At 43.1% G+C, this 27213-nt stretch overlaps 1 protein-coding gene across 8 annotated transcripts in view; it reads right to left on the bottom strand.

Annotated features, from left to right (window-relative positions):
* gphnb (gephyrin b) overlaps positions 1–27213 on the bottom strand; it is a 145362-nt gene that overhangs the window by 4894 nt on the left and 113255 nt on the right. For 3 of the 8 annotated variants that reach the window (XM_071467721.1, XM_071467717.1, XM_071467716.1), the window contains exons 9-18: positions 20152–20193; positions 17897–17971; positions 13239–13295; positions 9964–10006; positions 8285–8422; positions 5139–5231; positions 2770–2825; positions 2032–2151; positions 1681–1739; positions 1336–1489 (exon numbers count right to left, since the gene is read on the bottom strand). In XM_071467721.1, coding sequence (XP_071323822.1) covers positions 1336–1489; positions 1681–1739; positions 2032–2151; positions 2770–2825; positions 5139–5231; positions 8285–8422; positions 9964–10006; positions 13239–13295; positions 17897–17971; positions 20152–20193 — 837 coding nt within the window. The remainder of the gene's footprint in view (positions 1–1335; positions 1490–1680; positions 1740–2031; positions 2152–2769; positions 2826–5138; positions 5232–8284; positions 8423–9963; positions 10007–13238; positions 13296–17896; positions 17972–20151; positions 20194–27213) is intronic. The other 5 variants (XM_071467723.1, XM_071467722.1, XM_071467718.1 and 2 more) reach the window with 4 other exon arrangements.

Consider the following 27213-nt stretch of genomic DNA (forward strand, 5'->3'; position numbering starts at 1 on the left):
ACTTCTGACTGAGTAAACACTGACGTTTTAAATTAACATCTCCGATTTAGTGTTGCTGGTGCTTTCAGAATGATTAGTCCATTAACTGATTAGTCCATTCACAGGAAATGAATCTTCATTAACTTTGACAATCAAATGTGAGTATTTGCTTCTTTACTCTGTTTTATGTCATTGTAAAGTGACTAACCTTTGATTTTGAACTGTTGGTAAGACACACAAGCAATTTCAGACCTTGTGCACTGGAAACCTGTGATGTTTTTTCCTCCTTTTATTTTGTAACATTTTTATAGACTAAATGGGTAAACTGATCAATCAATCCACCAATCAAAAAAAGAAACAGATTACCAATAATGAAAATAATCAGTAGTTGCAGCCCTACTTTCTGACAAAACCAACAACTTGCTAAATCATTTATTTGCAGATCTCATTGATACATGAGTAAAAAGAGTATGGTGTAATGTGCTTTTGTTATATTTTGAAATAATGGAAATCATCCCACAGTATAATAGATGTCTTCTACTTTCTTTCATGCATCCTGACTTTCTTACTTTTTATAATAGAACTACGAATCTGAACTCCGTTTCTTTCATCAGTAGACGTCAGAATGAAGAAACTCCAACAAGCACTCCTAATTACTACAATTATTAAAGGAAAACCACACAAAGTAACAGACACCTAATTCAGCATGTTTGTACTGGGTTTTTTGGGCAGATGTATTACATATATATTTTCATTTGGAAACAGCGGCTTGGATGTTTCTGTTACTGTGCGTATATATCATATCTGAACCATATCCTGTATTTAGACTTTAGATTTAGACTTGATTAAAGAAGGAGACACAAGGACAATATTCCACTTCGTAGGTTTGGCATGTGGCCACGGAATTTGTGACTCATGGCTGATTTATATACTTTAAATATATCTGCACATCACCGAGAACAAGGTGTAATGGTTATCTAGAGCCTGCTGAGGATCTCCATCAAGGTTACACACCCCATGGAATTTCAACTGCACATCAACTGCACAAAAAATGCACAAATGTAAATCATCTGGTCACAGATGAACCCACTCTTTGCAAATGAGAGCACACATGAAACAGATGACTGCGTGTTCACGTCTGAATGTTGTGTCCACAGTCAAAGCAAACAATGTTGATTGTGCATAAATATGAACAAGGTACGCTGTCGGCAAAGGTGTACACTGCTGTGCCCTTTGCAGCTGAGGCCGAACCTTTGTGGCAAACATAGAAATGATAAGTGTACTGTACCTTTATTGGGTTGAATGCAAAGGGGCATAATTGCCCAAATGAACATAATGTTTTGTTCTAACTCTTACCTCATTTCCTGTGGACATGACGGCCACCACAGGGAATTTCTGGACCTCCACTTCTGTGACTCCGACAGTGGCCAGGAGACCAATTTCGGATGGGCCCATATGGGTGCCCTTTGCCAGCACACACTCCCCACGCTTGATGTCATGACCAATAGGCCTATGGAGTAATGAGCATTGCACAATTAAACCCTTAATGAAACTCACAGCAACTATGCTGCTTACAGTAATCTATAATCTATTCACACTGTAACTTTTATCAGTTTGACACAAAATTTACAGTGTCTGATAAATAAAATGGTGATTCTGATTTTGCGCTTTTAACAGCAACTGACACAAGAAGACACTTACCTGATGTCCTGCCCTGGACGAGCCTGTACTAGGATTCGTACCTCCAGCTCCTCTGTGCCCTGAAAGAGGAACCAGCTGTCAGATCAATGACAGTTTCCTATCAGGCCCAAGTGACTGTACTAGACCATGATTCATTGTGTACCCCATCCATCTCTGGGCTAAACTCACTTGCTGTGAAATTCAAAACAAACACAACCCATTTTCCGTTGCTATGGTGTTGGTTTAGAAGATATGTGTGTAGGTAAATGTGACGCAAACTTTACTGATCCCTCCTCAGGTTAACTTGTGTTTGGGTTGAGTTTGGACTCTGACATCCTCCAGCCTGTATGTCGGGTGAAATGCCACACTTACGTCTTCAGACTCTCGGAGGAGCTCGGTGTCTTCCACCTGGACTACAGCGTCGGCCCCGCAGGGGATAGGGGCACCCGTCGTCACCCTCATCACCTGGCCAGGCATCACTGTGTGGGTGGGCTGTACAGGGACACAGAACAGACAAAATGTATGACTGAATTGTAATTCAAATGAAAATTAAGGATAAATCATGACACACTTTAAGGCTTTCTAAATTTTGTAAGGTGTCTCTCTTCAGCTGTGGAGCTAAAGTAGAATAGAGTAAAATGAATAATTATACTAAAACAACACACTGAAGTTCCCAAAAGTCATAACAGCTTTGGACAGTAACTAAACAGATCAAGTGAGAACACACAAACTGTATGTAAAAAATTTGACCCAGTATGTATCAAGTGCATGTTTGCATTTGTGCTGATTTTGTCCAAGATAAGATGTCAAGACAGTCGATGAATCTCTGTAGCCCACTCTTGTCTCAGAGGTCTAATCTGTTTTATAGTTTGGCAGCACTTTAACCTTCAATCCCTGCTTTGGGGTGAAGAGCTTTTCATCACCTTCTAAGGACAAACAGTGGTGTGCAATTACAGCTGGTCAAGGCATGAGGTGAAGGACAAAAGGGAAGCACTTTATTTTCATATACAGGTTGTGTATGCATGAGAGTGACTCTGTTAGTGTGTGTGTGAGGGTCTTTTCGTGAGTGAGAGAGAGGATGTGTGTCTAAGTGTCAACGTGGGCGCGCACCTGCTCTCCAGCTTGGGACTCTCCAATGATGAAGCGGTCGCCTGGGCCGTCAGCCGCTAAAATAAAAGAAAGATTTAACAACATTACACATGTGTGCAGCTGAAAATGTGCGTGTGTGCGTAGGAGTGTGTCATTGAGTTGAGTCATTTTATTTCAGTGGGCTACAGAATGAAAAAACAGGAGGAGAAGGGAATAGAGTGAGAAACTTTGACGTCGTATGCGCTTTAAATCAAACATCTCAAAAACGGGCACAGGTTAAATCATCAATCAAACAGTTAGACCATTTTCCTCTGTATGCATTTTTTAAATCATGTGTGCAGAGACCATATATTTAGTTTTGCTACAGCCAAACAGCCAACGGGAAAACAGAAACAGCTTTATTTTTCCTGCTCTTTTACAGACGATCATCACAAGGCACATAACTTTAAAAATACCCTTTGACACTGTAACATGTCATTGTTGAGTGAAAAACTGTGACTTTTATGGTTTAACATAGAATCTTAATGAAGGATTTTTTTTAAAAATCTGCTGCTCTCTTCCTGGTGAAACACTTGAAAAATCTCATTAATGACAAACATCAGCTATTTAGTTAAAACCAGGACAGGAAATGTGAGATTTTCACCATTTCAAACCCTCAGTGTCTCCTTCACTGGTCCAAACTGCTTCGTTCTTCACAGGAAGACACCAGTCTTCTCTTCTGCTGTTACTCCTTCATTTTTGGCGACACTCTGAATAAAGGGAACCTACACACTCTCTGGCTGCACCAGGCCTCCAGCTATCAACTCAGGGCTTCACTTCACCCATTTAGTAGTCTAACCAAAGTTAGTTAATTCAGAGTTTAAGTTTTTTCTAAATTCCACAGACTGAGAAATGTGGATGTTGCAGCTTGGTAAAAGAGCACAAAACCTGCACTATATCTGTAGAAAGCAATAGGTTATTGGCTCCTTCCACACCCACAGGCCAGGCCCTAAAATCTTTAAAATCTGCACATGTATGCCTCAGCAGACGCCAGGCCCTCAGGACACATGTATAAAATCCAGAGAGACCTGTGGTGTTCTGCTCCTCCTACTCCATCAGCAAGAGCCAACAGCAGATGTTATATGCAAGAGTTTTTGAGCTGCCTGGAGCCAACAAGCTGCCACCCTGCTCTCCAGGGTAACAGGGCCTTCTCTGCTCTCCAGGACTCCCAGCCACTGAATTACTGACCAAGACAAGCCAACCAACTTCCCCCCTGGATCTCACCTAGAAAACCGCTCTAAGGAGACAGCGCAGACACTGGAATGAAACCCATCTCTCTGAACAAAGGTGAGGCCCAAGCGGTTTCAGTGCTGCCTCTTGTCACTCATCTCCACCTGGCGGCTATGGAGCAGAGCCCCCCTCTATTTCCCACAGTGCAGAGCCTCGGTCTTCCTCCAGTTCGACCTGGCAGAAGAAGCCCTTACATTGCTCCTGAGGCAGTTCTCCACTGCCCCAGTGTCCTGTTCATGTCTAACTGGGACAGTCGGGTCATTTAAGTAGGAAGAAAGACACACTGGCCTGGTTAGTCCTCCAGCTGAATCTGCCGTATGCTCTGCAACCTCCTCCTAAGAAATTACAGCAGTGACTCTATGGATAATGTGATAGTCATATGTATCCATTCAAAAGAAATGCTAAACTGGATTGGGTTGCACCATGAAAACTTAGCTTGCCCAGCAAGTAAAGCTCAACTACGTAAACAGGAAGTACAGCATCACAAGCTGTAGGCAGCTCTAATAAACTAATAGTTTTAGGGGACGAAACAATATATTATTGTGAATGTAGGTGTGAGTTTGCTTTTATATATGGAGAAATATGTGTGTCAGCTCATGCTCATTAGCAGATAGCTGGGTAAAAGTTGTTTCTAACAGTTAATGGCTGTGAATATCTCATAATAATTGATATCTACATGAGACCTAGTTTGTTTAGAGCAACTCATTTTAATATGGTGATACGTAAATCTTTACACAGCAAACTTATAACTGGACTAAAGCCTAAAACGGGTGGGTGCTGGATTGAACAATGACTGTACCATATGAACATGGGCTTTACTTATTAGACATCCTTCTCAGATTTTCTGACTAACCTGGACTGGCCTGGACTGGCCTGCTCCAGACCCCATGTACTGAAACCACTTTAACCATTTCAATACTTGAATATGGGTTTATATTATATTGGATTTCATAGCTTTCACATCAACACTTTGTATCTTATCTACATTTGTTTCAGCAAAGCTGACCCCAATACCCCCCCAAAAAACTGATCTGAGACAGACAGACTGGAAAAGCTCAAGAGTGAAGAAGAAGAAGTGAGAAACATGTTTTACATCACCTGCCATAATCTTTGGCACTCACCTCTCACAGCATAACCATCCTTGACAGAAGCAGGGAAGGGTGGCAGGTTGTCTTTGGCATAAACGTCCTGAGCCAGGACTCGACCCATCCCATCTGTGGGAGAAGAGGAAGAACATGGGTATGAGGAGAGGAGGAGAAGCCGGGTGGAGGGTGGCGGAGGGAGAGAGAGCAACAGCTGAAGAGACAAAGAGAGACAGAGGCAGAGAGAGTTGAGGGAGACAGAGCATCTGATTCGGATTAAAATACAGAGAGACATACGCGCCCGAGGTGTGTATATGTGTATGTGTGTGCGTTTTAAAGAGAGACAGAGTGTGACACCATGCATCAGGATCTCTCTGCGTGACTCACCACCTGACCAGCACAAATGAACACACACACACACACACACACACACACACACACTCTCCTTTTCTATTTCAGCTTCACTGATTCATATACAGCAAGTGGAGTCTTGCAAGTGTCCCTATCCAAATTTCTTAACCACTTCCACCAGCCAGACAACTTAAAAACACTCAGGGAACACTTATGGAGATTCTGCACAGAAACTATAGCTCAGATAAAGTGAGGGAAGAACAGAAAGACAGAAAAAGACAGGGGTAGAGTGGGTGGAGAAGAAAAATCCTGGCTCTAAAATACCTTAAGCTGCTGTGTGGCTATATATAGCATTTTTCTGAGCCTTTATGCTATGATTATGTGGGTGTTAATATGAAGATCTAAGCTTTGATATCAATGAGTTGAAGGGAAAAAAAAGATGCATGTACACACACACACACAGACACCCACACACATCAGCTGCCAGTCATAACGAGCTGCTGTACATAATGCATCTCAGCCACAGAGGAAGACACACGTGCTCATGTCCAATCCTTACATCTTTCTTTTTTTTTTTTTAAGTCAACAGCATTTCATCTGAGATGTATTTTACTCCTTCCAAGCTGCCACTTAAACAGCTTGTTAAAACCATGTGCTGAGGCTGAGTCGTGCATAAAAATAGAACAGAGGTGATGTCTTGTTGCAGAAGCAGAGTGTGTTTGAACAGATGCTTTGCAGAACATCGCTTACAGTATGTTCAGGTTTTAAAAAGGTTACAAAATGATCATTGAAGCACAAGGCATGGCGACATCGACCAACCAAATGATCCTCCACTACAAATCTGAACGTGTAAGAAGACAGTAGAGGTATGACGTAAACGTATACATGCATGTGCATCTGCACATTGACACCATGCATGCAACGCCCATGTTTGTTCTCTTGCATAAAGATAGATGGGATTTAAAGGAACATTTTGGGAAATACACTTATTTTCTTTCCTGCCTGTCTCACAACTGTCAAGAACTTACACTTCTTTAAATATTTGACCTCAAAAAACTTTCATGATATGCAAAACATACAGCATGTACACCCATTAACACACTATGACAAAGTACACATTTCACACACACACACACACACACACACACACACACACACACACACACACACACACATGTGCAGACCCCTCTTAATCCAGCAGGGGAGCTGCTCCAGCTCTTGTCTGTCTAAATATTTCATCTCTTAAATCCCCTCTTCCTCTCGTCCTTACCCCTCCATCCTCCTTCCAGCTGTGCGCCTGTGAATCCTGCAACTGACTCCCCTTTTCCAAGAACATGAAACATCACTTTACACTTGGGAAAAGACAGAGTGTTCCTTCTACCATCATTGATCTAGAAGTCATGTGCGCCACAGGCCATTATTGCCCCCAGTCCTTGCTACCTCGTCTTCAGAGGTGAATTAAAGAGTGCATGTTTTCCCCTCTGGCCCGAAGCCTGACTGTGTGTCATCCTCCTCTGGTGCTGTGGCCACTCTACCAGAAGGATGACTAGACCCTCAGGTGCTAAACTAACCTCTGAGTGTATGTCTTTTTAGACTTACATACTGTATATATAAAGCAAAGATTTAACTACTAAGATGCATTAAAATACATTTTACTGAATCAAAGGTAATTATAAAAACAAAAGAATAACCTGCAGCTTAAACATGTGACTACAAAGACTAAACATTAATGTGAAATGCCCCTCCAGCAGATATGAGCCATTAACATTCAACTGGATTCATGTTTTTAGCCATGCAATGAATATAAGTCCAATATTTATGCTCTTCCGTTCTGCATGATGTTCACTAGCTTGTTGGGAACGTTTGTTCACAGAAAACAGCTGCCTGCTGTTCCTGAGAATAACACTGATGAGAGTCTAGTTTATCATGTAGACCATGATAAATATCACTGAGATGAAGGAGACACAATCAGTAAGTTCTGGTGACATTCAGGGGCACTATTAGCTACAGAATGCGTGACGTTTGTTTGTAATGATGTAGAAAATTCTGAAAATACAATTAGGCTCAGCTGCATCTGCACTCAGACAACACACAGCGGAAATCTTATGGCTAAGGTGTAAAGCTGGATATCACTATAGGTGCAGGAGAATCCAAAGGTTTGCTAAGCAGAACTCCCACTCTGCTCCATAAATGTTCCTCAACAATGAAGAAACCTGAAACCTATCATAGGGAACAGTAAATGTACCAAGTGAACAGACCATGGGCCACTTTTCATTTCCAACATGTAAATGATTCTAGGCTGAAACCAGACAGGGGCTTTAGAAAAGCATAAATGTGTGTCTGCTGTGTGACAAAATGTGCTTAAATACACAGAGATCTGTGTGCTGTGAACTAGAGGCATGCATGGGTGGTTCACACAGGACATAGCCTATGGATCATTAGGGAAGGTTTGTTTGTTATGTACAGTATGAGATCTTTGCAGTTGACTGTGTGTGACTGACACTGTGGCCTGCAGAACAGAGGCTGCTGATTCAGTAAAGTGTCCGGTCGTGGACAGAGAGCGCTTAAAACGCTGTCATGTGAACTTAGCGAGCGCATTTTTCTGCATCGATCTGAAAGGTGTGACACCTCAACATCCCAGCAGGCTCAGTCGCTGATGTCAGCGGATGCAATGGGAAGGTAAATTGGAGATGTCAAGGGGCAAGATTAACAAATGTGGGGCATTTGTGTGGGTGTGAAGAGGGTCTGTCTGCAGGGAAATCTTTCTTTGGGGTTCTCTTGTTTGCTCAGACAGGATGACAGTTAAAGGGGAACCAAACATCTGTCCTCCTCACCTCTGTAGTTGATGATCTCAGTGCCCAGGACAGCGGTCATCTCCAGCACAGTGATGAAGGCCTTGTCCATGGAGGTGAGGGGGAAGGGGGACATGCGGTGCCTCCGGGCCACCTTGGTGATGTCCACTGCACTGTGACCTGAGAAGACATGTGACATTACATACACAGGCATGACATGCTTGTCATAAAATCAACCATATCCCAAAATGGTGACAGTGCACATACTTTGTCTAATATGACTCCATCTGTGATTCACATATTATTGTCTAATTAATAAACACTTAATAGAGTCCAAGGACAATGTTGATATTGATATTTGAGAGCTCATTTTCTATGTAATTGAATAGCATAAAATAATTTTTACATAGATCCCAAAGAATTGTTCTTTTAATATATATTTTTATGATGTTGGATATTTAGGAATCATCAATATTTTATTCTCTAGCAGGTATTTTTTGTGTTATTTCCATCAAAGGAATTGCAGTGTACAATTTTTAGCAAAAACTGACATAGATACAGCACACTGAAATAAAATGCTGTAAACACAGCGCACTAAGTTGAGGACAGTGTGTGATTTCTTCAGACGTAGACTCTCAGAATCAGAAAATCTTGACTGAGTTTGATGAAAAGAGGACACGCACTACATCATGTAATTTGAGATTTCTGAACAGTGCTGTTTTCTCCCCCAGGAGTTTGGGCAGGCCACTTACCCCCCCCCTTTTTTAGCATTTTAATTCTTAATTTAGATATTTTGAAAGTTGACAGCAAAGATGAGAGAGAGGAGAAAGAAATCTGCTGGGACTCAATCCTGAGACAGTGGAGACATACATGTGGCTGCAAAGGCAGGGAACTAAACCACTCAACTATCTCTGGAGACAAAAAACTGCATTTTAAAAAATGTTCTTTTAGCCCAAGAGCCACCAGAAAACCTAAAAAAAAAAAAAAAATCTACTAAGGCGTTCAAACTGATCTGAGCACACTGGATTTGCAGCTGTAGCAGTACAGGGCAAATTCCCAAACCCAGGACATGATATGCACAAATAGTACAATAAATAAACACATGTAATCTAATGTGTTTCTACACTAATATCACCAAGACAACTGGATTAACATGATTTTTTTTTTTTGGTGCATATACGTATATATGTGTAATGACACAATTTGAACGCTGTGAAGAGGGATTGGCAAGAAATAGTCCTGTTTGTTTGCAGAAGATGTGGAAACCAGCTGGATGATAGAGGTGCTCGATAGCAGCCATGTTGGTCTAATAATACCTCTCTAATAATTCCAAAGGTAAAAGGAACAAAGCAAGGTGTAACTAATGTGTAATCTGCTCTCTCTCCCTCTCTCTCTTTATCTCCCTCTGCCTCGCTCTGCCTCTGCCTCTCTGCCTCACAGCGAAGAATGGGCGCTGTGCTTTGATTTCCCTTGACCCAATTTCTCTCCTTTAAACATACACTTACGCTTCAACAGCATATTCTGATGCTTAACATGAGGCTTAACAACCTCTGGCAAAACATCACATACACACACACAGCAGAACACACAAACCATGCTCGCATTGTCACATCACATGCTCATTTAAAATCTATTTTTGTGTGTTTGAGAGTACACTTGGTGACATACAGATACGACACACAGAAAAGGGAGCGCTTTTGAATCGGGAGCTTAGTACTCACTTGATCTTAGGATATTTTCTTTGCTGCTGCATCGTGACTGCACCTAGAGATGGAGGGAGCGATTGGGAGCGAAAGACGAAGGGCAAAGACAAAGAGAGAGAAAGAGAGAGAGAGAGAGAGAGAGCAGAGGTGGTGGTAATTTGAGATAAACCGGGCTGCTCTTTTGACATGCTTGAGATGAGAAGCTGTTTATACAACAACAAGTCAGAAGCACTGGCAAGAGCCGTGTCACACTACACTGTGCACTTTGTCCTGCTGTTGGGAGATGGCTGCATCTCCTGCATTACCATTATCATCACTTACTGTACACTACGTCATCGTATCACAGGTGATATTCACACTGATAAAATACACTTGACAGGTCACGCTACTGTTAGATTAAAGCACTTGAATATACGGACAAAGGCAACAACATACAGAGTGACAATATTGTATCACAAGGTCATAACAGATGTATTAACTGTGCTACAGTGTAACATCAAATGTAGTGGAAATGTAGTGTCGAGTATAGATAGTGGCTGTTCAGATGTGGTGCAGAACGGTGAGGTTTCTGTGGAAATCGCTGATGCTGCATGGTAGCTGCACTAGCGCTTAACTCTGTATAATCTATGGCAAGGAGGGGAGGAGAGCAGAGTGGGTTAAAACTGGGCTGAGTTTCCCAAAACCATCTTAAGACCACAGCTCTGTGACGTCCACAGTGAGTGAACAGAGATCAGTAGCACCAATTAATAACCGCCAGTTGAAGGGCAACACCTCAGTATAATTATGAAAACAAATGAAGAACATAATGCGGACAATTAGTAGTGATCTGACATTTATTATTTCTTAAAATTATGACCACATTTCCCATAAACCCTGCTTCTTTCTGTGAGGGTGGTAGTGGTTTGAGCCACAGTCATCTGCCAGGGTTGCTGTGTCCCTGTTCCACAGCACTTACTGTACTAACCATATACAGCATGAATTGTCATCGTATTATGTTTTTTGCAGTTACTGTAAAAGTAACCAGGGCTCCCTGATGGCCTACAGTGGTTCTGGGTCCTTGTCTTGAACCACAGTGTTCCCAGTTTGATTCCGGCAGGGGATCTTTGTTCCCCCTGTAGCTCCATGTTTCTTGTTGTCTCTCTGCTGTCAACAATCAAACACTGACTTTGGAGAGTTACTGTCAATTAAACTTTACAAAAGGAAAGAAAAACATTTCCCTTTGTTTTCTGAGATGCTCTTAGACCTATTTTACCTCTGTTCTTAATTAGTTTTTCCTGCTTGTGACCAGCTTGATTTCCTCTGTGCAATGTGTAGCGAGACAATAGTGTCTCAGTATAATTAATGTTGCCACTGTGAACACACTACATACTCAAAAATGTTTGCGTATGGTTTGGAATTTGGACACAGCTACCATATCAAAGCTTTTGTTTTAAATGTACTGAAAGAACAGCACCCTCTTCCTGTTTAAAATTGTAATGTAGATTTGACCAGGTAAGATTTCTCATCTTGCTGCAGTGATGTGCAGGTGTGCTCGTGCACCTCTGACCACACTCATCAGCGATGCTGGGTGTGTGGAAACAGATTTGAGGCTTTCAGCCAGAGAGAGCAGTGAAACACTTTAAAGCCGAGCATCAAGTTACTCTTCAAGTGCAAAAGGTTAGTGGCAAATGAAAGCAAGAGGCCGTACAGTAGGTGGCAACTGCCAAGTAGAAGTGGTACACGGATAAAATGCCAACCTCCTGCTTCAATCAGGGTATTTACACAAAGCTAACATGGCATTGATGCATGCTGATGTTAAGATGATCAACGACAGTTTTAACACTCTTTGTAGAGGAGATGCTGTGTTACGGCATCAACATGCTTTTGGGAAGCTCAGCCTTAGGGAGAGACTAAATAAGTAAAAGAGAATCACAGGCTGCAGTTTATCGGGCTGTAAGTTTGGCACAGAATTAGAGTATCATTATCCTTTATACACCTACACAAATATAGGCCCAGTTGGATGAGCTGGGTGCAATGAAAGTATATAAATTTAGCCAAAATGAACTTCAGTGCCAGAATTTTACAGTCTGTGTAAGACTTGAGGGCAGTTACTTGAATTTACTCGTCTCTGAGCTGTAAAAAGCTACAGCCAGTGCATCTGCTGTCAGTTGGGCATGATTCTCACATGGCTAGGGTGTTTTTAGCTCTCTGTTTGTCTTCTTGCCCACTCGCTGGCCTGACTGTCTGTTTACCTTTATGTCCAGATGTGTCGACTGAAATAACTGCTTTGCTTGTTCAGTCATTATCTGTCTGCTCTTTCACTCTCTGCGAGCTCTGACAGTCCTCCCTTCCTTTGTTGCAACTGCTGCATCTCAATAACCTCTGTGACCTGGAGGTATCGCATCAGTTGGGTGTGGGCAGTGTGTGTGGTGTATGGAGAACCAAAACACCCATGGTGAAGGTGAAGGTCTCTCTACCCACCCACCCGCCCACCCACCCTTGTCTCTCTCCTCCCCTCCCTCACCGCCATTAGCTAAGCTAATACTGCGACACCACTGGGCACCAAACAGCCAAGGTGAGAGGGTGGGAGATGGGAGGTGGGGCGGGCGGGGTGGGTGGGAATGATGGGAGAAGAGGGATGGAGAGACAGAGAGATAGAAAAAGACAGGTAGTTAGACAGATAGAGAGACAGGGGGTGGAAGGATGAGGATCAGCGTGATGTGGTCCCACAGCCCGGAAAGAAAAGAAACAAAAACAGGAAGCACGGACTAGACAGACTTCACTAAACTACAGAGCCGAGACATAGCAGAAAGGAGGGAAAACAGGAAGAAAAGAACAAAAACAATAAAGACCACTAGAGCGGCCTGATGGCATCTACTTAACAGACATCCAGCACACCAGACATAGCTACTGAAAAGCAGAGCATGTTAACCGGAGAGACAGAAACAGAGACAGACAGACAGATGGAGGAAGAGGAAGAGAGACGGACAGAGAAAGTGAACAACGAGGGACAGAGAAGTGTGCGTGGGAGACGGAGAAAGGAAGAATCCTAACAGACTGGACAGAGAGTGAATGACAGACAGTCTGAGAACCAGTGGCGACAGACAGACGGAGAGACACACAGAGAGAGAGAGAGAGTGAGCGACAGCTGGAGAGAAAGCTGGGCAAGCGAGGAGGAAGAGAGGAGGGGAGGAGGGGGGAGGGAGGGGGGCACAGAGCGGGGCGATTGTTTTGCGCGCTCCTCGGAGGAGGGTGAGGGTAGGGCAAAGAGGGAGGGTGGGGAGGGGGAGGGGAAAGGGGGGCGGGATAGTTACTCGAGAGCTGAAGGTCCTCCTGCGATCATCTTTAAGCCCCTCCAACCTACACTGGAGCTAGTGGAGATAAAGCATCGAATCACAGGCATCAGTGCATCTGTCCCGGCAACCACAACACTACAGACAGACAGACAGACAGACAAGACAAGACAGACGGACGGACGGTAGGACAAACAGACAGACAGGCATCCACTGCAACAAGCAGCCCTAGCAGGAGAAGAGAGAGGAGCAGCGAGGAGAGAACTGGGATAGATAGAAAGAGAGAGAAGGAGAGATAAATAGAAAGAGTTGAGGGCTTTCAGGCGGCCTAACCCAACCCGCGGCAGCCATACTGGAGGTCTTGGGCGGCTGTGATGATGAACAGCTGATCACATTTTGACTTAGAGTGTCAACTTAAAATAATTCAGTTACAGGTGTTATGTTTTTGTGCTAGTTTTGACTGGGATGTAATGTCAGTGAATTATTTGTACCTCACTACCTCACATTTCGAACTTTGCAAACTTGTTGATCTTATTGTTTTGACTCCTGCCTCTGGGTCCGGTTTGTTTATTTTTTTATATTTTGTGACTGCGTGTTTATGAATTTATGCATGGCATGTCCTCTGTTGTATTTTTACTAGCTGCTGCAAGAACAGTTTTCCCTGAGGTAATAACTTCAACAACAAAGTGAAGTTATAACAGTTATTTAGGTTGAGCTAATGTTATCAGGTTATCTAAGTATTTAATCAGCTTATTATCACTGTTAAATCCAAATATTGAATTATTTTGATCATACTTTTATATACATTGCTCATAGAACTATTTCATCCATTTTTCTATTTAACTGAGACCTCCACCTCATGTTACAGCCATGGCTGGATTATAAAATCTGACTCCAAGATGATGTCTACTCATTACAATCAAAGCTGCTCATAATGCTAATTTAGTTGTGCGGCCCATTGCTCATGTGCATTAGAGCTTATGTGCATTAGGGTCGTGCCATGACAAATATAATAAATCTCAATGGTTTAAAGGGTCCTATCAACAGTTATGTTGCAAATGTGTCTTTTCTTGCTTTGCTTTTTGGCCACAGGTGAACTCTCTGTTGCAGTATTGGAAGTGGCCACTGGGACGATTTTACAGCAAGGCTGACTTGCTGCTCTCTCATGAGAGAGGCTGACGCATTTATCATAAGCTATGTAGCACGGACGCAGCTCTCCTGTAGCTGTCGTGACCTACCTAGCGATGCTAAGAGGCACCTTCCCGTTTGTTCAACTGAGCTTTCCCTTCCCAAGCTAATGTTACAAATCTTTTACACATGAGAGCAGAGAAAAGACGACAGCTAACAGACAAGACAGTTTAAGACTTGTGTCAACTAGTTTGACAGTGTTATCTGTTTTTATAGCTCAGCTGTTCTTTGCACAACCTATTTTCCAGTGGACGTCCATGATGGCGCCAGCTGTGGTTGCCACAACTGCAGAGCCTTCGTATATAGAGAGAGCGAGAGGTATGATTAAAAAAAAAAAGACAGAAAAAAGACAAAGGTGGGGATTAAGGGAGCTAAATACAGCTACAGCAAGACACAGATCAAACTTGCAGACATTGAAAAGCACATATGAAAACTAACGATCGACAGCTAGGAGATTTTCGTACAAGGTGTACCTTGCTAAAAAGAACTACAGAGGACATCTAAAAAAATTTTTTTAAATGACACAATTAACGCAGAACAATTACATCAGAATCTCTCTACCTAGCTGGTCTCTTTAAACACACAGACAAACCACAAGAATCACGAGTTTTCCAGTTCCTCATCCAGTTTCACATACTCCTTTATAGTAATGTATCTTTAATCTCTCTTGCAGCTAGGATTAATGCAGTAAATACACAGTCACCATAAACTAAGACACAGCTAAAAACCTTGATGCAGTGTGGAGTGATGACACTAAGACTGACACATGTGGAAAACAGGACCTCAGTCAGTATGGCAAAAAATAGCTCAGTAGAAAAGATCATACCATCAGAGAGCCATGGGGGGAGACAGTTTGCATATGGAGATGAACACAGTGGAAAAACTACAGGAGGGGTGTGTTGGGAAGTGAGGAGAATATGTGGAGGATGGGTTCAGGAGCAGAATGGGGTGATTTAGACATATAGAGGGGGAGGTCGGGAAATGCAAAAAAGCAGACTGTCAAACACTCTCACACTCATTTCTAATCTACCCTCTGCTACAATCCCCTGTTGCTGGTGAGAGACCAACCAAGTGAGAGAAGAGGATGAGGGATGCAAATGTTAACACGCACACATCGTACACACAAACACAAAGAGAGCAGGTTTAACAGGTTTGGAAACTCCCTCAGTGAGCAAAAATAAAGAAACAAAATAGAAATAAAGTGAGTGAAAGCCATTCTTGACATATGTGCTTGAGTGTGTGTGTATCTGAGGATTCGGACCAGACAACCCTTCACTGGTCTTCATGGCACATTGCAGTATGCTGGGAATGCAGAGACACACACACACACACACACACACACACACACACACACACACACACACACACACACACACACAAATCCAAAAGCACCAGCCTCCATGCCAGAAACACTAATCACTCTACACGCCAACCCAATTGTCGCCGCGGAAACAGCCTGACGACGGGTTGTCATGGAGATCTGCCAGGAAGATCAATGGGCTGGGGAGCGGGTGGCAACGGTGGCGGTGTGTACGGACACAGAATAGTGAGTGTGGCCAGGTCAGCGAGGCACATAGCCCAGGGGCTGCGAGCCACCCCGGGGGAAATCGATGGGGCCAATAACCGGCCGGCTGAGGAGACGCTCAAGGAAATGATGGGATGCAACCTCCGCAGTGCTGAGCTCAGCACAAAACAAAGGAGCTGTCAGACAAATTATGCAAAAAGAGGAAGATTTATCCGTCTGCCGTGAGGATGAGAGGGCTGTGACAGGGCAGGGAGGCTTGTTTCAACCGGCTTCAACTGCCTCGTGCCGTGGGACGGAGCGAGGAAAGGGAGAGGGATGGCAGAGGACAAAATGCTGGAGTGGTAGCGACAGAGGGAAGCGGTAGAGGGCAGGACAAAATGCTACTGTGGCAATCCAGAGCCAAGTCCTCCTCCCTGGGGAGTGATGGCAGGAGCCTGAGGAAGGCGGGGAGGGAGGGGCGACAGTGGGAAAGAGAAAGAGTGACACAGTGGCGAGGAAGTGTGTGTGTTTCGACAAAGGCCTCTGCTCTCTCCACCGACTGTGATGCACTCAGGCTTCTTTTGGACCAATCGCAGCCCAATGTCTCATCTGTTAACCCAACACCACACACACACACACACACACACACACACACACACACACACACACACACACACACACACACACACACACACACACACACACACACAAACACACACTCATATGTGCAGTACACACATATACGTTCACATCCTCTGCAGAGAAAACAACACAACATCACCAGCCACCGATACACAAATCACATCAAATGACCTGGTGGGGGATGGATGAGAGAATGAGTGCTGGTGGAGATCTCAAGAGAGAGGCAATGGGGAGGAATATTGCTGACCTCTAAACGTGGTGATACACAGGGCAACTTCTGAGGGGCAACAATATCCAAATTCTCCTGACTTGTGATCAAATGTCCATCTTTGTTTTTTCGCCCTCTGTGTTGTTATGTGTACCGCCACGCCCTTCTAAACCTAGCTCTGAATTAATAATGCAACAGACATCTACCCCTGTACAAATCCGCTATATGGAAAAGTGTAAAATATGTGTTTTTTGGTTTATAGAACAAGACTATGATCCCATTTATGCCTGGTATTAACATATGGTCTGTATCTGCTTAAGTTATCTGGATAACAATATCAGATCACCGGCCTTTGCATTAAAAGCTGATAACTGTTCTTGTTATCTCAGGTTCATCCACATTGTGATCAGATTTCAATATGCAAATTAGGTGGGAGGACTTTGGTGGACCAGTGAATCTCAAGTCAAGAAAAGTATTGTTGCATCATGATCCCTACCTAATCTTGTTTTGCAGAGGAATTATTTATTTGTAGTGTTTTGCTTGCTTGAGATTGGAGGAAAATGGTTATGTGACCTTGCAGCTTTGCAAGGTATGTTGTGCATTATTTTATTTTTTTTGCTAAGAATGTACAGAACTGTACATGTGGCATCTACATCTGGCTGAGATCTCAACACAATGTGAGCCAGACCACCCTCCAAATGTGGTCTAGATGATCCGATAGCATTACAATGCTTTCTGCAATTACACCTTTCATTCTAATCCAGATAAGATGCACAGATACAGACTGCAGGTGTAAACCGGGTCTATGAGCTTGCAATATTAACCCACTGTGAACTATCGCACTGTGACATCTAAACTTATCTGGATTTTAACTTTTTTTTTTCCTCTTGTATCTCTTGCTACAATATTCTGTGTATGTAGTAACTGTTCTTTGACTGTCAGCAAAGCCAATGAACTTAAGCAAGCTAATGCGCTCCAGTGCTACGTGTTATAGCAGGGTGCTCTCTCCCTCCGCTGCCTCTCTGCCTGCTTGTTGTGTGTGTTGGTGTTTGTCACTAGTGTGGTGAGGTGCGTTGTGGGATGCCAGTGGCCTGCATGCTGGTAGAGAAGAGGCTGGTAGAAGGTTAGCGAGTTTACCTGGTCCAAGGTAGAGTACCTTGACTTGAGCGTGATGACCTCATCCAGGTGAGCCCTGAATTCTCTCCGTGAGGCCTGAGGGAAGCCACAGGATAGTCACTCACCTTCATGCAACACACATACTCACACATGTGCAGGTAACAAAGCATGCACACCCACCCTGATCAACACAATATATCAGTTAGTGGCAAAACATTTGCACACACAGTCTCCTCATTTAGCACCCAAATGCAAACACACACACACACACACACACACACACACACACACACACACACACACACACACATCCCAGAACTAAACCATTACTAACCTGACATACACTCTGCAATCGGATCAAAGGAAATGTAAAAATAAAAAGATGTGGCAAACAAGTCTCTAGAAAACACTAACCACCATCAACACAACAGAACTAAAGATGGATGAAGAACAGAACCAGTTTGTGGAGTACTGTGGACACGTCTCTCAGTTAGTGTGTGTGTGCAAGTGGAAGCTGGGTGGAAGTTAATCCAAGTGAGTGCTTGACCCCTCTGGCCCTACCCAAGGCCTCTCTCTGGCTACATGTGACGAGCTGCGATGGGAGCAACAGATTACAAGTAATGTCACTACAGTAATCCAGTTACAGTGACCTGTTTGGTATTGAACCTTAAATCATACTGCTAGCAGCACAGTAACTGGATCACAGTCGCTTTAAGGAAAGAAAGTGATGCTTGGATTTTTCTTGCTGTACTTTAACCATTATGATTCACATTTACAATAAAGCAAAAATAAATCTCATTTATATAAGAACTTAGGTGATTACACTAAAATGACAGCACAACCAATGAATTGAAAACAAAAACACCATTTTTGCCAAGACTCATATGGATTTGGTTATCAAAACCAGGTAACCGAGACATAAGCTGAGCTGTGCATTTTACACGTAAAATATTTCAAATTTCAAACAATAAACCTCATTGGAAAATAATGTTAGTATTGATGATAGCTATAAACAACAAGATAAATATTACAAAAATATGTCAAAATTGAGATGACAAAACAAAAATATGAAAATGAAGCCTTTCAACTTTGAAAAAATCCAAACAATAATCAAATATATTGAACTACAGTGAACCAGGTAAGCCTGCATTATACACATAAAATAAATTTGTAAATGACCTCAAACATACTGCACAGTATAATGGTGTTTCTGATGCATTTTCAATGATAAGCTAATATTGGCTGGAACTACTGGCCCATCAGTGAGACTCACAGAGTTCACAGGTAATGAGACTACAGTAATCCAATTATATTGATTTGTTCATGAGCTAGTTTTGAACTGTAACTTATACAGATAAGAAAATAGTAATCACATTATAATTACTTTGAGGAAAAGAGGCAATTGACTGGATTATTTTGCTGTAGTTTGAATTTGGAAAAAGATAAATAAAGCTAAAATATCATGAAATGAGATTAAAGTGAACATGACCGTTATTTTTCAAATTCGCTACCGAACTCTTTTCCAAATTACATTACTGCACGATTACAGGTAATCAATTGGACAAGTGTCAGCACTACTCTTTGCCCTTGGACTGACACCATGTCTCTATCACTCACAGATCAGAGTCATTGGGCCATGACCAGAGTAACAAGCACAAGACTGCTGTAAAGGCTTACTGCACATATACAGCACCTATTCTGCTTACAAGCTGCTGTGTGTGTGTGTGTGTGTGAGAGAGAGAGAGGCCCCTTTAAAGGAACTGAGGTGTGTTAACAGAGGGAGAAAAACGCACTTTGTTTGTGCAAGCAATATCAGTTTCATTCAAATACATAATTCAGGCATCTTTCAACTTCAGCTCTGAGGTTGAAATGCAGTCGAGGAATATGCCAAGTGATGGAGGTGTGTTTATTTTTGGAGGGTGTGTGAGTGTGGAAACAAGGCAAGGGTTAGATACAGAACTTGTACCGGGATGAGGGCAACGGGACGCTTAACTACAAGACAAAAATCAGAGAAAAAACATAACAAGAACACATCCACACAAAAACAGAGGAGGAACAGAAAGGATTGTAAAAAAAAAAAAAAAAAAAACCCACAGAGAGACAGCAGGTGTGTATCAGGCAGGACAGCACACACAAGAGAGAAAAGACAGGAGGTTTAGTGAGGGGAAGCAATCATGCCAGGCAGGAGGTCAGAGGTGCGGTTGGAGAAGGGAGGGAGTAGAAACCAATGCCATGATGACGGCCGTAACGGTGCATTAGAACACATGCAGGAGTACCTCAGCAATGCTTAGGGTGGATGAACAGGAGGGGAGCCGCGCCTGGTGCCACGAGAGAGAGAGAGAGAGAGAGAGAGAGAGGAGGGGAGAAGAGAAGAGGGTTACCAGAGCCAAAGCCGGGTTGAGCAGAGGGGAGCGGGGGGAGGAGGGGGCGGAGGCAGACAGAGGCACACAGAGACTGACGGGTGGAGCAGACTTCGGGAGGACATCAGGTCTCTGTGTGACTATCTCGGATGGGCCGGGGGCAGCCAAGGGCATGGTGGACAGGACAGGACAGGACAGGACAGGACAGGTCAGGTCAGGACAGCAGGTAGGAGTTGCATGGGGTTTCACTCCCCATCAGAACAATAGGAGAACAGGTTTCATAGGGAACATCACACATTTTGAACATTGTGTCAATTTCTTATCATCTTAAATTAAAGTGTGTTTGTGGAGTGTGAGTGTTTATGTTCAACAGACCTGACAGCTAAAGAGAATCCACATGTCCTCTGTCTATACCTGCACGTCAACACTTTTTAAAACAGTCTAGTTCATAGTATCCTCCTGGTAAATCCTTCCTGAGATCTGACTGATTGCCAGTATACTATTCCACTCCTGCGTATGCACTTCATCTTAATCCAGGATGTAAGCACTCCGTGTGAGCGCAAATGTCTCAGTGTGGGAGACATATGTACAGTGTTTACTTATGCTTGAAGTATAACACAAAAAATGAAGAAAACACAGAGCTAATTTGAGTTTCAAGTCTTGATTTGATGTATCAATGTATCAGTTTCTCACACGTATGCATTTCTTTTTATCTGTCTGACGAGTCTTAAAACAGCACCGCTGGAATCACCTGCAATATCACAAACAACCTGCAGTCTTCCACCAGTATTTAACGCTATGCTAGGTCATACATTGACTGAAAAATTAACAGTGTCCAATCGATTGTAACTGGTAAAACATGCAAACCCCACCATACACAGTTCTGTAAGTGAGCCCTACAATCAGCGCAGGCACCAATTGTTAATCCAAAATGTTCCCAACTTTATATCCCTTCGTCCCATCGAGTTGCACACAGAAGACATCAAACATGGCGCAGTGTAAAACCGAAATCACACGGGAAATAAAATGAGGCAGGAAAATGCAACATAATTTATTTCTATCACCTATAACTGCTCTACTGGGGTCACCTATGATTGGACCATTTTCATTCATGCTGTGGTAAGGCACTTTTAATAACAATGCCTCCACCAAAAGGCACATGAAGACTTTTATTAACTCCACTAATGAGGCTGGAAGGAGGTTATGTTTCGGCCTCTTGTTGCCCATAGATTTCCTGACATTTTGATGTGGTTATATCAAATTTTAGAGGTGATCAGAGTTTGGATTTCTCTTTTTCTTTTCTACCTGCGGCCATTATGCCGTTCATGCGCTATGCCCAAGACAGCTGCGCTACGGTCAAAATTTCAAAAACAAAAACACACACAAGCTTAGCTTTCTGAATTAGCAGAGGTTTCTTGCTGGTCCAAAAACCTTCCAACTCAAAATACGACATATCACTCGGACAGCCATTATAAAAATATCACATCTATTCACAACAAAATAATAGCTGGCATTAAAACCAAGCTCGAGGAAGTTCATTATACGATTCCCGACCTTTCCTCGTCAAACAGTAAGATTTTAGATGAAATGATAAATTGACTCCTTAAAGGGGGGAGTGTCATCCCATCCCTCCTAATTGAAATGCTGCAGATTCACAGTAGTTGCCCTCATCAGACTCACTACTCAGATAATGGACACTGGCAGGAAACCACAGGCGGTAACATATTGAAACTCAGGAGTGAACTAAACAAGGTTCTGCTAAATCCTGTAGCAGCAAGGAAACAGTCTGTTGAGAGAAATCTCAGCTCAATAACACTGAATGTACATTATTGTCCTCTTCACTTCCATCACTTATATTTGCTGCAGTGAGTTTTCTGCCAAAGGGGTGGTTATCATAAATATTGTACAATAGACTGCAGCTTTCTGTTAAAACAGCATACAGGCCTGTACTGCTGTTTTGTAACTTGTAACTTGAAACTTCTCTAATGTGATGCAAAATGTGGAGGAAATATACATAGCAAAGTCCACCACTGCCTCACGAATGTAAAAAACAACTTCAAACCACAAAATAGTTTCACGACACTGAAAGCCAAATGAGACAAGCATTTGAAACGATTTATGGAAAACGGAAGTTTATTTGGAAAAGTTTGCCACTTGTTGTGATGTCGTTTTCCAAACCTCGCCGACAGAGGCAGCGAGAGCAAAGTTAGTGTGATCCATTCAGAGCATTGGTAGTGATGTGATAGTTTACTTACTGTAAATAAAAGTAGCGTAACCATAATTTAAAAACACCAAGTACAAGTCCTGCATTCAAAACGTTACTTAAGTGAAAGCCACAAAATATTAACAGCAAATATTACCAAACGAATCAGTAGTTAAAGTATTCACACATCAGATTGATCAGATCATCAGATATGCTGCTATAGAGCTAGACTGCTGGGGGATTCCCATGATGCACTGGGCTCTCTCTCTCTCTCTCTCTCTCTCTCTCTCTCTCTCTCATCATTACTATTAACCACTGTAATCTGTCATTATTATTGATAACACCATTACCAACCCAGCTGTTCCTGGTCTCTCTCTCTCTCTTCCCCCCCCCCCCCCCCCCCCCCCCCCCCTTTCCTCCTCCTAAACCCAACCGGTCGAGGCAGACGGCTGCCCACCCTGAGCCCGGTTCTGTTGGAGGTTTCTTGCTGTTAAAAGGGAGTTTTTCCTCCCCCCTGTCGCTGAGCGCTTGCTCTTTGTGGGAACTGTTGGGTTTTTCTCTTTAACAAAGTAAGGTCTCGACCTTTCCCTGTAAAGTGCCTCGAGATAATGTATATTATGATTTGGCGCTATACAAAAAAAATTTAATCAATTGAATTGAATCAGTGTTATGTTGTTATATATAATAATATTGGATTATTATCACTGATGCATTGACGTGTAAGCAGAATTGTGATGTTGCAATAGGCAGAGGTGGAGGTGATATAACACTCAAAATTTAACTTAAAGTACTTGAGTAAACACTTTGTTACTTTTCACTATTAACCTCAATTATGAAAACCAGACCAACAGTCTTGAGAAATGGAGTGACGTTGCAATCCTTTGACCTACAGTGTCTATGTGAGAAACTCATGGTCTGTTATTGGATTACACATTTCTTGTATCTGAACGGAATTACAGAATCAGTTTGATCAATGTAAACATCTTTTGAATAGTATCACAGATCTTGACTGTGCAGGATTCTGATGAGTTGCCGTCTTTGCTTGTCAAATGAAATGTGAGTGCTGTCAGTGCTTTCAACTTATTTTAAGTTTTGTGCCTACGCTTTGAAAACAACGGATTATTGAAAACAAAAACTTGCTCCCCCCGGAATAAATAAAGGGTGAGGAGGAATTCACAATGCAGAAGCCAAACCACCCCAGCTGACCGGGAGCATGTGCTGCGTGCTCCCTCGTCCAGCCCCGGTCATTCATCACCACCCTCCCGTGGCCGTCTCCATGTCTACATGTATTAGAAATTAATGAGCTACTGAGTGAGTTGGCGGCGTGGCGGAGAGTGAGCACTACCACAGCTGATTTGACAGGCCCATGTTATGCGGCTCACCAGTCTCCCCCGCTTCTCATCACATGGTGACTGAGCACGCTCAGTACAGCTGGTCGGACGGTCTCGTCCATTCCTTTCATTTCCTGTCTGTCTTCTCCCTGCTCCCTCTCTTTCTGTCTGACTCTTTCTGTCTCTCTGCTGTTCAAAGCTCTCTTGTACTCTTTCCTTTCTCTCTCCATCGCCCTCAAGGCAAACTCTCAGAGTCAGTGGGCGTGAGTAACTCAAGACAAATATAATATCGCACACCATGCACGCAAACTTCACACATATACAGATGCATGTCCGTAATGCTTGCGTGTTCATGTGAGCACACGTTTAATGACTCTTTCTCACTTTGTCATATCTATTAGACTTTACAACAAAAAAATAAAAACCCCATCTAATGCACACACTCCGTGCACACATGAACAAGCACACTGGACTCAGCAGAAGTGATTTTGACTTAAAGCCTAAAGCAATTTGACCCAAATGGTCTATGGGTACTGCGAGCCAAATAAAGGAAGCGAGGGGGCTCAATATGTGTGCATTAATCAGAGACAAAAGAGCACTTTCCTTCTGGCTGCAGCTACTTTCATCCGGTCTCTGCAACAATACATCACACATATTATAATACATCCTGTTTTCTATATGACTCATGTCTCTCCTTCGCCGTCCCCATACACCTGACATTTAACGGGCTCGAATCATTCTTCACAGCTAAATTTATATCACACTGTCTCTTCCATACACTTATTGAAAGCTGTTGTCTCTCTTGTTAACAGAGAGGAGGGTAAGTGCTCCAGCTTTGACATGCATGTTATAATTTCCCCTCAGGCCACGTAAAGATTGGACGAAGCAGATTTTTAAAAAAGATTTAGTGCTCTGCCAAAAAAAAAAAAAGAAAACTTATGAAATCATCTTGTGTTGAATCTTTAAAGTCTTATTTTCTTAAAAGAAGTAAAAGAAAAATCTGTCAGTGCAAAATGAATATTTTAGTGTCTCCAATGCCAGAAAACCTGTGTCATGTATTTTCAGTTGTTTCACATTTTCCTTAATTCTAGAGCAGCAGCCGGATGATGTTTTGTCTAATGTCACTGCACATATAGACACTCAGTGGGCTCACCAGACAACGTGCAGAGACTCCAGGAAGTCATTACCTCCAAGAAACAGTCTGGCATATGATCGTCTGTAAAATGGCTAATGGCTAAATGTTTTCACACTTGTACCAATTCAAGTAAACAAGATAATTAGTGAGCTTTAATGGCTCTATATTTGGATTTTGTTACCTTTGCATAGAGTCAGGCTAGCTGTTTCCAGTCTTTGTGCTAAGCTAAGCTAACTACTATTGATTGCATCCTTATTCTTGTTTGGGTTTTTGGTGAATTGAAATATAATAAATATCATTTTGGATTTAGATTGGATTTTTCTGTCTTGACATAAACTATATCAGCGTTTTACTGTCTCTGTAAAATAGCAGGGATTAACAACTTAGACATAAAAAGGCATTAACTGGCCTGCACGGACCTGCTCTCCCCACACTGTGGGAACCTGTGTGTAACATAGCATCAATAAAGCTGCAAATCTATCGCTGTACCTGACATTCAGCTATCGGTAGAGTCATTCGCCACAGCTACATCAATACCCTGCTACTTCTCCTTGTCAGCTGTTTAAAGCCGTCATGGATTTTGAAGGTGCTGTTTCCACACTTCTTCATCCATACTGCCCTATTTCCATTTACAGTAGTGCTCCAGCTAAGCTGCTACGTTGGTGACTGGAGGGAAGTGCATGATAACTCCAGGGACAAGGAATAACAGCATAGGCATTGGGATCAAGGGGCTTCTTATTCTGCTCTTGCATAAATTTTAAGGAGCTCTGGATAAAAGCAGAAGCTAAATGAGGAGGGGACATGTGGATGGAGTGGCTTCTGTTTCTGAGAGAGTGACTGGCTGACTGCATGACTTAAACACTGAGGGAGCGTGGAGTCCTGTGAGATTGCTCCAGTGTCTCTCTCGCTCACGCTCATCCTCTCTTCTTTGTCTTTTTATGTAACCGTGTCCGCCACCTCCTAACACCACAGAAACACCACGGCCACAATATCAGGCGCACGAGCCCCTTCATCGTCCGCCCCTTCTTCCTCATCGTGCACCCCCTCCACCTGCTAGTTTAAAGCTAGTCAGCAGTCCCATCGCTACATTACTCACCCTCCTCACCCCCTAAACTCATCCATGGCCTGACAGCACACCTCCTTCAGGCACCATCAGCAACATCAGCAGCAGCACACACATGCACAGATATGTATGCAAGAGCACATATTATGTTTACAAAACACACACTGCACTCGCAATACATCCACCCCCATGCCCACTCAGCTAATAATACAAAATCCTTCACTTATTAAACAGGCTCACAAATAACTTCTGCACACACACACACACACAGCCCTCTACACTCAAAAACCTGTAAACATTCTCTCAGAAATGCAGGAGGAAAGACATTACTTACCATCTTCTGCCTGGAGTCGGAACAGAATGAGCTCCCCGGCACATGCACACAAGAACACACACACACACACACACACACACACACACACACACACACAGACACACACACACACACTTTTACACACTCACTAACTGGGAGAGGGTGAGTGAGGAAGGGTGAGCGAGAGAGTAAGAGAGAGAGAGAGAGAGAAGGACAGAGAGAGAGAGAGAGATAAGAAGGGAAGGCTGGAGTGAGAGAGACACACAAGAGAGCGAAAGAGCAGAGAGGAGATGCAACAGTCAAAGAGACAATAAGGAGGAGGAGGAGGAGGAGAACGAGGAGAAGGAGGAGGAGGAGGGTATATGGTTGCACATACGGTGCTGTGTGCTGCGCTAAATCATACACGCATGACTGAGGTCTGTGAGTGCGCGCGCCCGTGTGAGCGTGTGTGCGTGAGCGTGTGAGCATTTCCCACAAGCGTTTTTTTTTTTTTTTGAGGATAGAAACGGATGTGACTCTTTCCCCCTCTCAGCCCTCGCTCTTTCTCACTCCTTCCCTCCTCACTCTGCCTCTCTCTTTCTGTTTCTGTCGTTTTCATACTCATTTAAGATGATTGAGTCGGGGGGAGGGGGGAGGGGAGGAGGAGGAGAGGTGTAAGGCTGATGTGAGGTGAGCTATACTGGACTTGCCCTCAGGGATGGACAGATGAATACAGACAGACAAACACGTGGGACAAAGACGTGGGCCCAGCCGGCCAAACTGTCCTCTGTTCCCACTTTCTTCAGTTTCGTTTAGATCCATCTCCCCTTCCCCACCTCCCACTCCCTTTCAGTTCCTTGTCCTCTCTAACTCATTAGCTCTCTGTCCCTTTCTCTCTCTTTCACTCCCTCCCACTCTGTTCCTTCTCTTCTCTCTTTCCTCGCCTTTCTTTCT

Source organism: Trachinotus anak, unplaced genomic scaffold (genome assembly GCF_046630095.1).
Source record: "Trachinotus anak isolate AG129_WGS33_773 ecotype Australia unplaced genomic scaffold, CSIRO_AGI_Tana_v1 ptg000031l, whole genome shotgun sequence".
NCBI classification, from domain to species: Eukaryota; Metazoa; Chordata; class Actinopteri; order Carangiformes; family Carangidae; genus Trachinotus; species Trachinotus anak.